Source organism: Esox lucius, chromosome 11 (assembly GCF_011004845.1).
Source record: "Esox lucius isolate fEsoLuc1 chromosome 11, fEsoLuc1.pri, whole genome shotgun sequence".
NCBI classification, from domain to species: domain Eukaryota; kingdom Metazoa; phylum Chordata; class Actinopteri; order Esociformes; family Esocidae; genus Esox; species Esox lucius.
In genome coordinates, this window is record NC_047579.1 from 40,504,949 (window position 1) to 40,515,425 (window position 10,477).

A 10,477-nucleotide genomic window follows, 5' to 3' on the forward strand; every position below is an offset into this window, starting at 1 on the left:
CATCCTGTGGATGTCATGTTAGCCACCGGCCGCGGTCCCACCTACGTGAGAATGTCATTCATACGTTCTGATACACATCGTTAACACACCCAGTTGTGATTCTGACATATGTACTTAAACAGCCGCAGCCTCCGCCTGTACGGTAAACCATCTCAACCACCCCCTCTTTACTATACTATAGAAGACAACACACACACACACAGAAACACACAGTGAGACACCCACACACCTACTAATAATAACAATATCCACCACCTCTTCATGTGCTCTCTATGTGCTTCAGAGCCTTCTAGCTTCACTCCCACAGAACGTCAATGATTAGCCAATTCCCAACAGTTCCACAGACATGATAGCTTGGAACACAACACACACTCATGTTTTTATAAATGCCTCTTCCTGTGGTTCCAAGGTCCCAATGTTTTCTCTGCTTAAAAAATGCCACAATAAAAAAAAACACTGTCCAGGGGGCAGGCTGGGGCTTCAAACTTAATTTTGCCAATGGTCCCCAAAAGGCCAGGGGTGGTACCTTTGGCATTGCTAAATAAGGCCTTTCACAAATGGTCCTGTAGCATGTGTACATTCAGAGGTCCCCTTGTATGGTTACAGCTAACCCCACCCCTGCCTTGTCCCTCTTGCAGAAGAAGATCATGATCATTATCTGCTGTGTCATCCTGGGAGTCGTCTTGGCATCCACCATCGGCGGAACCCTCGGCTTTTAGTGACCATGACAACGAAAGACGACCACAAGAGGAAAAAAATCTCGCTGACAGAAAAATATTACATTACGAGATAAGGAAAACGCTCTAAAGGGGTTGGGTGGGGTTGAAAAAACAAAGACAAAAAAAAACGACATTACATTATAGCTGACTAATTACATAACGTAAACAAAAAGAGGGTACAAATAAGCATAATATTTACAATGTACATGTAAATGTATTGAACATAAGAAACAGCACATGGGTTAGCTACCTGTAAAGAAATAGGACGTAAAACGTGTTTTTTTTCTTATTTTTTCACATGGGTTAGCTACCTGTAATGAAATTTGACGTAAAACAATGTCTTTTTTTTTTGTTTGTTTTTCACATGGGTTAGCTACCTGTAAAGAAATATGACGTAAAACATTTGTTTTTTCTTATTTTTTCACAAAGGTTAGCATCCTGTAAAGATATATGACGTAAAACATTTGTTTTATTTTCTTATTTTTTCACATGGGTTAGCTACCTGTAAAGAAATATGACTGAAAACATATGTTTTTTTCTTATTTTTTCACATGGGTTAGCTACCTGTAAAGAAATATGACGTAAAATATTTGTTTTTTTCTTATTTTTTAAAAGTTTCTTTCCTTTTTTTTGGGATCTCCAGGACAGTGCCAATGACTGCTAAATTGTGTTCCAGCAAATGTAGTTTACTTGGACGTCATTCCAGAACATAGAACGGCTGATAGCTTAGGGGTAAGTGTGTTGGACCAGTAACCAAAAGGGCACTGGTTTGTAAAGCCCTGAGCTTACAAGATGAAAAATCTGTGGATATGCCATTGAGCAAGGTACTTAACCATAAGTGCTCCTATAAGTCACACTGGATAAGATTGTAGTCCGGACTGAGAGGAAATAGGATGGCTGGTGTAGCTTACTTCATTGGTGCAATGATCACATTTTGTTATGAGAGGCTGACTATGGTTTTGGTTAAACAGTGTCTTGTAGAGTCCTCTCATTGGTTGACAATTCCTATCAATCATGTCAATCAGACAGTCAAGTGTAGTCGACTTGACCAACCTGCAGACTGGCTTACTAAATGTCCTAGATTGCCATTGATTCGCAAGTCTTTTTCAACCAATGGGGAAAAGAGCTTATACTTAACAAGCACACGCCCATGGAGCTGTTAATGGGGCGGTGGCCTACAGACAGATGGATGCCTCTCCTTTAAGATGTGGCACTGCAGCAGCAGGTTTCAACAACAACTGCTTTGACAGCATTGCTTTAGCAGAGCCCTTCTCTGCTCTTATCTGTACAGTACGAGCGTGGGCCGAGGAATGTCTCTGGGTCTTCAGTTAATTCAATAGGCCTGCGGCAGAAGCCAAATTCAGAGACAGATTAGAAACGAGACGAGGCGGGCAGTTGGGGGGAGGGGGTTAGGGGGTGGCGGTCAAATTATGCAGTTTTGACAAAGAAAGCAGACCGGCGGCAGTTCTCCCAATGATGTCAAAAGGACCCAGAAGGAAGTACATGATAAAAGGTTGTGAGATACACCAGAGAGAGAAGGAAGAGATGGCGTTGAGAGGAGGTGTCCTTTAGCCGTCAAGCCTGTTCTATAGATTTTTCTAAAAATTAGGAACATATTAAAAAGTGAAGAAGAAACTTGAGATGCTGTCTTGCCATGCTGTGGAGTCTCTTGTCTTACCTTGGAAGTGCTTAGCATCTGCTTTGTCCTGTAGTGTGTGATGTGTCCTGTGACAAATAGTCTGGCCTCATATTTCCTTTATAGACCTTAGGCTATATTTTGCATTTGGCTCTTTGCTTTCTTTTATTTTCAAAGACAGAAAACATATAAGCAAATGGGTACTGTGAATTCTATTTCACAAAGACGGGCATTTCTCTCTGAATATTCCGTCGATGGTGCTGAAGTATTGCCACATTAGTTTAAAACGGCGGCTTGGGGCGGGAGTGCTGTGCTCTATGATTGCACACTGTAGGTACATTTTGACATTTGAGTTCAGGCTGAGAACAGAAGTGAATGCTGCTATGTTTATCTGAAGAAGACAACTGTCCCTTGCCAAGGAAATATGCATGGCGACATGACACGCAGGTCACAGTGACTCGGGTTGATGTCAGCGCTGTGATGTCAGTCGCAGATTAAGACCCAATTGCGGGAATAACCGGATCAAAATCATGACTCACAAGCCTTGGCCTCAAAGTCCCAATTCCCCTGCTTGCGTTGACGTGTTGGTGCTGACGAGACGAGCTGAAGTGCTCTGACGGTTTGGGGCCACCTTCGTGGAATGCTGTCCCTCTCTGGTTGGCATGACGATGTCCTTCTCCTCTGATTTGTCTAGACCGAACTGGCACCAAATCAGTATACTCTATGATCGATGGATGTTCAAAAAGCAATAACTTTATTGCTAGTGTGTTGATTTGGTTTAAAGTCCATTTTAAAAGTTATCCAATTATCATTTGGTTTTAGCTCAGTTGTATATTTACAGATGATACGTAAAAAGTGTTAATTTTGTTCATTTCAAGTGCCCAAACAGACTATGCTAGACACCACAAACTGAAACTGTGTATTCTTGTAATTGATACTTTGACTGTATACGTAATAATTGTAAGGAAAAAACAATATGTCGTCAAATGTTGAAATGTTGAAATCTTGAAATAATAATTTAGTGTTGAATATGTCCTTAATCTTGTATACTTAAAGGGGAGGAGCCAGCTCTCAGTTTTCCAAACTTCGATTTTAAGAGTGCTGTCATAATGCAGCTAAGATGAAAATGTCCAAATGTCTAAAGTGACTCTTCATAGCTGCATGTTGATTTACCCTTTCCCTGTCATCAGCAAGAAACATCCTTTAATGAGTCGTGGCCTTCTTGGTATATTCGCATCATGTCATCATTGACTGACTCACACTGAACTAGCTGTTGCTGTCCAAATTTTACAGTTATGTTCTATATTCGGCTAAGATGCCGATAAAATTATAGCTCCTGGAAGTGCTCAATAGTAGTTTGTTTGTGCATTCTGCTAAGGTCTGTCGTATCATCATAAAGACAATAGCTGCAATAAATAGGAAGCTGGAAGCTTAAAGAAAATGATAGTTTGTGTCACATATCCATGCAAAATGCTGTTTGTTTCTGAGCGGGGATTCGTGGCCTTGGATGATTGGTTGTCCCTGCGGTAGTTGCTGTTGCTTACCTTTTCCAGGAACAACAACATAACGTGGTGAGATTGGCTCCACTTACACACTGAAGCGCTTTCAGCAAGATATGGCCTCTATTCAAACATGATTTTAGTTTAGGAATTTCCCATGTCACAATTTTTTACAGACATACCCGAGACTACTTTTGAGCATGATGTTGATCGCCACAGGTGATGTTTCAGTCCTGTGTGTGACGTCAAGGCTCTGGTGTAATTTGGCTGAGCCTCAGAAGTCCAATTTGTATTTTTCCATGGCAAGAATGTCTTTCTGTAGCAAGAGATTTTGAGGGCATAGGAATGGTAAACAGGAAATGTAGGTTCATCCAACTAACATCAACACCCAGAGATACGAGAAGTGAACTGACTGTATCCCTCAAGTCATTCCAGCATTGGCCAGCATGTTTTTTTTTTGTTGCTACTGTGTATTTAATGTGTCCAACCACTTACATGTACAGTTAAAACGGGGTTATATTGATGTTGTCGTTGTTTTGGAAAAAAAAGGAATATGGCTAGGGAGCCCTTATTCTTTTAAGGCATGCAACTTCCGGCTTTGTGAGTTTGCATGGTGATTTCTGCTCTCGATCATGTGCGCACTTTACACTCTTTAAGAAAACACTGTCTCTTTCACGTTCACTGTTTAATTTAGCAATCGATTATTTATATTTACTTCACTGGGGACGGGTTGAGGGGGTGAAAGTTATGTTGTTGTTGCTGGCGTGTGTGTGTTGTCAAGTCTACAGACGCACCGTATTTCCGGTGGTGTGTCCAGAGTGTGTACACACTCTGGGGGCTGCCCCAACCCCCCCCCCACCCCCCCACCCTTTGGAGCACTGCAGCGTGAGTTCTTCCACCGTGGCGGAACCAACGGCGGTCGTTCTGATACAATACATTCCATTCTGTAAACCGTCCCGCTAGTCCAGTCCCGCGGCCTCCTCGCCACCAAATGCTTTGTGTGCTTTTGCGGTGGCATACGCCGTCCTTCGGGGAGGGGGGGGGGGGTTGGTAGAATCGTCGATCGTGAATCCCAGGCTGCAGCTGCAACTTTTGAGCTCCCAGGCCTTGAGCGCACGACCCTCCCCATGGTGATAAAAAAAAAAAAGACAGTGTGTGTTTGTGCGTGAGCATGAATGTTTGTTTGTGTACAGTTTGTGTGTGTGTGTGTGTGTGTGTGTGAGTGTGTGTGCACGACTGTAGTTGATGCAGACCGATTGCGTCATACTCTGAGCATGCGACTAGGCTCCGCAAGGGCTGTTGGGAGTTAGCAGGTCCATGGGTTTTAGCTGTTGAGTTCCAGTTTTATGTTGAAAAAATATATACATATTTATATATTAGTGAATTCAAACCAAAGCGTTTTGTCCCATGTGTTCTCAGAGTAATCTAATCAAAGAGCACAAAGCAAGTCAAGTTTACGGAAATGCTTAGAATAACAGTCATCTGTAGTTATCCTTCCCCATTCAAATCAGTGTATGTTGGTCTGTTAAGTAATTTATTCAAACTCCTGATATTACCTGTTGACTAGACTTCCCCTATTGTCCTTTATAGCCATCCGTAGTTGTAGTCTTTGTTGAAACAAGAGATTCATACTATGATGTGCATGTAGTCCTCTACACTTGATTCCAAAGGAGACAACTTTGATCATGATGATAATTTTGATTATTATTGTTGTTACCACCAGTAATAATACAAATATTTGTTGAGATACATATCCCCACTCACATTTACATATGGCGTGCTCACACGTCATTACGCACTCAGCATACTCGTGCTTTACTTTGGCCTCTACGGCCATCCATCTTAACTCCCACTGCGCTTTCTCTGTGCTGGCTACATATCTGAACAGAGTGGACCCAGATCAACTTTGGTGAATATAAGGGCACTGACCTGGACGAACCAAAGGATTCTATGTTTTTATTCCTGTATGGTTTTCAAGTTAAATGTGTACGGGTCGCGCCGGACATCAGAAAGACCCGCAGCGGCATACATAGGAAGCCTAGAGAAAGCATTCGATTAAATGAGCGGAGGAAGACGGACATGGATGACCTTGCCATTTAGCTTCTGTCAATGCAAAGCCTTGTCAGCACAAGCTAGTTGAAGGAAAAACCTCTTCTGGAAATGGTTTGAATATGCTCTTGACCTGCAAATACAACCAGCTAGATCTTTTAAACTGACATATCTCTTCCGTATGGTTGTATATGGGCCCCTTATATCTTTGCTTGTTGGAGCTACAAGAAAATTCAAGGCTGTGTGCAGTGGCCCCTGGCTTGGTCCTGGTCCTGTGAATATTCGAGCTGTTTTCACGAAAGAGGTTGTCCTTGAAACAAATTCAATGGCCAACCAGACCCTCTTCGGGGTCTGGTTGGCTATTTTCGATTTAGGCTAACTAACATGCTACTGTCATTTGCCACAACAAGACCCTTTGTTGTTGTTTTATTAGCTTCATGATCCCATTCTGGAGCATTCATATCTCACAACAGTGTTCCTTTGTATCAGTGTTTCAATTGGGAGGGGGGTGGGCGGTGTAGGAACGGTGCCCCGAAATTGTGACTTCAGAAAGATCATTATTATCTAAATGGTCACAACAGTAGGTTACTGAAAACTGAATAGATAATGAATATAATGCAGAAATTTTGCAGCCTGAGGGTGAAATGGCAAAATGATCAAATATTAAACTAAAAAAGTGTGTGATTATATAATAGCAATGATTTAAAGAAATAAAGGAGTTATGTCAACAAAATAATAGTAGTAATATTGAATATTGAATGCTCGCAATTTTGTCAAACTGAACTGGATCTTTGTGTCTTGTAATTATTGTAAATACTTCAAAGAGAGAAAAAATGACTTGCATGTCCATGTATAAAACTAATGAGAAACTTGTTCCTGTCAAAGTTGTGAAGTGGTTCGATCTCTGCCCTGTGCCCACTGTCTCCCTTTCTTTGGACTGACTGTCTGTACATCTGCGTCTTTTCAGTTTTTAACGCATGTCTGGGGAGTGTTTGGATATAATAAAGAATAATTTGTGAAACCAACCATATCAGTTGAAAAAACAACTACCAGTTTGATTTGGTTCAGAGGCCTCTGCCTATGGTGAATAGTGCTTCCCTCCATCCGTAGTAAGACGCGGGTGGCGACTTCCGTGTTGCCGTGTACGTCTGGGTTTCCTGCTTCCAGGCCAAATCTGAACCTATAAGCTCTCTCTCCGTTGTCAATTATTAGCCAGCAGTCAGCCAAAATCAGCCCTGTCATTCTGATTGATATTGTCTTGTATATTGACAATGTCAACCGTGTAATTTTACTCCTGGCATATCCTCAGTGGCCCGGGGTCTCGCATCTCTGTTAAAAGTGTATTGTGGTAAAAGAACAAGTCCTCTTAATTGACCCTACCATGTGGTGGCATTTAGAGTCATTAACTACTAATCTGTGTGCTCTTCAATGTCTGCCAAGTGTTGCCCCTTTCCAATGTTCAGGAGAGTAAATTTCTGAATTGAGTTAGGCTCCACATTGAGTTTTGTCCTATTTTTTTGTGTACTGACGTGTGAGAGCATCAGGTGCCAACAGCTCACTGGGTTTCAGAGGACTTCATCTCAACAGTCAGGCCACCCAAATGGGTCGGACCATCCTCAAAGGGCAAGTCGTGGATACAACTGAAAGATTGGCCTGTGACAATGTAGAAATCCACTTTTAAGTGCAATACAAAAGAAAAAGGGCTTTCTCTAACAAATATTTGTCAGACCTTAACCGACCACAGTTTTGGTTGCAGGTAGAAAGCCAAGGCTGGCGGAAGTAATTTGAAATGTGTAACAACACGCTGTCTGAGGAGAACAACTCCATCTTGGTCCATAAACGTCAGTTAGAGGGGGTTGTCAGGGAGATCAGACTGAAACCAGAAAATTCTATGGAGAGATTTCAAAAATGAGGACAGTTGGATCGTTTGTTGCAACTTTGACTGGAAATGCAACTTGTGTCCCGTTTTTTTTGTGTGTGTGTATGTGTGCGTACCGTAATGTAAAAATCTATCTGTCCCCCCCCCTCTCTCTCTCGTACTGCTGTTTGCTGTTCTGTTTAGTTAGTGTGACGTGCCAGTATCCCCCCCCTTCGCTATCTCCTCCTCTCTCTCTCTCTCTCTCTCTCTCTCCCTCTCTTCTCCATGAATCTTTAAGATGACAACTCTATGCAGATGCTGTCTTTTATAAGTGTGTCAAATTTTAATTTAAAATAAAAACTACAAAAAAAAAACACCCCGACAGACATATTGAAATGATAACAAAAAATGAATAAAGAAAAGGATTGTTCAGTGTACCTAGCGGTGGTTGGTCTTCATTGTTGTCACTGGTCTTACTCACCTCCTTCTGGCTACAAATGCATTTTGTCACATGCCAATTGATCGTCCTGACATTGTAATCTACCAAAAACGTGTGCCGGTGTAATTCTTCAGCGTGACCTGTTCATCTTGGAATATGGGACTTTAAAGTTGGGTATCCTCACGCTGTCCCATCGACACCAGGAGTAGAGTCTCCAAACAACTGCATATTGCCCCTCTCAATAAAAATGTAGTATAACAACTGTGGTGCTGTAAGTGTCAATGCTCTCACTCTAAGCCTGCCTTTAAGCGTGTCTGCAGCCCCTGGGACCCACTCACAGAGTTGTACATTGAGTTAATAAAGAGTGCCTCCATAGCTCATCTACATGCACCCACTTAGCAGCGTCTCCGATGTCTCTCTGCTGTGATGTTTAATGCTTGACAGGCCTCGCGACCGGAAAATGGACGCCGTGCATCGCTCTGGTGATGTACAAGTGTCACAAATGGGTGGTGGTGTTTGAGGTGTTGGAGTTCACTCTGTATATATTTTGACACCTAGTGAAGATATGAATACACCATAATAATATACGACCAGAGAAGGAAAATATTACTATTATTTTTTTATAAGGCCTCCTGCTATCCAGAGCAGGAGTGTAAGACAGCCTCCCCCGTCTATGTATTTTCATTTATTATAATCCCAAAGGCAAAAGTTGTCCTCTATATCCAATAACCAAATTATCTCATGGGCCCAGTGGTCTGGGGTACTGTGTTACAACCTACAACTACTCCACCAGGCCAACTCACCCTACAGATTTAGAAGTGTGTGGGCCGGCTGAATGAATCCCAGACTATCAGAGCTCCTTGGCCTGGACTCAATCCAACTGTACTAGTGTGACATTGTGGCTTTTGAAGGCAATTTCCGATTGAGCCAACATCTGCAGCTGGCGGTAATCTCTGTGAACAGTGCCTTTAAAATCCAAAATGGCCACAGCCAGATTGAATCCAGGCCCTGCTCCGAGACGCTTTGTGAATACCGGGCTTTGAACAGCTACTCAGCCATGCTGTGTGGATCGGCTTCTCCAGCCCACTGGTTTCCAAATGGCCCGTTATGAATTCATGGTAGGGTCCAGTCAGTGCCGGCTCTAGCCTTTGGGGGCCCTAAGCAAAACCCTATTTGGGGACCTCTCTCCTAGCAGTTCGGGGCCCCCTAGTGGTTGGGGGCCCTAAGCGTATGCCTAGAACCGGCCCTGGGTCCTGTCCACATATTATGACCTCATCATTAAGGCATGCCTGACATCTCCACTTCTTTCGGTCCCACTTTCGGTCCCACATCTCCCATGATCGAACAGACTGTGATGGGGGCTTCTCTGATATGTGGTGATTGTAAGTTAACATGAGCACCTTAAATTACACTGCACATATTTTAACAATTGAACTTGTGTTTTACTTTATGCTCAGAAAGGTTTCTACTGAGAGACCCGAGTGCGTGATACACAATCACAATAAAAGTAGACCGACCTTGAAGCAGTTACGAATTCCATCGGACTCACTAAACGTACACCATCTGTGTTAGGCTGCCACATCCACCAAACAACAAGGACAATGTCAACTACTGACTTAAACCTTTAGAGACAAAACAAACAGCCATAGAAAGGCTTGGGTCCATTTTGTGCAGGGATTCTGTGAGTCTGTGAGGCCCAGATTCAGATGTCGTAGCTTTACCCACTCACGTCTCCACACGACGGTTGAATCCCACTCAAATGTTCCCAACTTTCTGATATGGACCCGTGTAGAAAGTGGAGCACTATTCTGAATCTTTTCAAGGTTTATTTGTTGTATGTACCAGACAGACAAGATATACACCAACACTTACCCAAATACATCTTCCTGATGTGCACTACTTGGCCCCTGTCTGGGGGACTGCCTGTGATCCTGGGGGACTGCCTGTGATCCTGGGGGACTGCCTGTGATCCTGGGGGACTGCCTGTGAACCTTCTCTGTTGGATAATGGCTTGAGGCTTGGGCCCCATTCATCACCATTAAATGGGTATGGACATCCAAGAACTGTAGTGAGATTCTTTGCAGATAATATCTGGATAATGTTCACGTAAACAGACTGAGTAGATATGACCAAAACCTTTGTTCTAAAGACTCTGAACATACAGGATTTGTTCTCTTTTTTTAAAGAAGGCCTTGGTAAATCAGAGGAAAACCCTTTCACAGAAGAGCCCCCTTAAATACAAGTTTTTTAAAAATAGTTTTAAACCAATATTATATT

At 42.7% G+C, this 10,477-nt stretch overlaps 1 protein-coding gene across 1 annotated transcript in view; it reads left to right on the plus strand.

Annotated features, from left to right (window-relative positions):
• stx1b (syntaxin 1B) overlaps positions 1-8,198 on the plus strand; it is a 49,373-nt gene extending 41,175 nt beyond the window's left edge. The window contains exon 10 of the mRNA XM_013136007.3: positions 639-8,198. Coding sequence (XP_012991461.1) covers positions 639-719 — 81 coding nt within the window. The 3' untranslated portion in view covers positions 720-8,198. The remainder of the gene's footprint in view (positions 1-638) is intronic.
• The last annotated feature ends 2,279 nt before the right edge of the window (positions 8,199-10,477 follow it).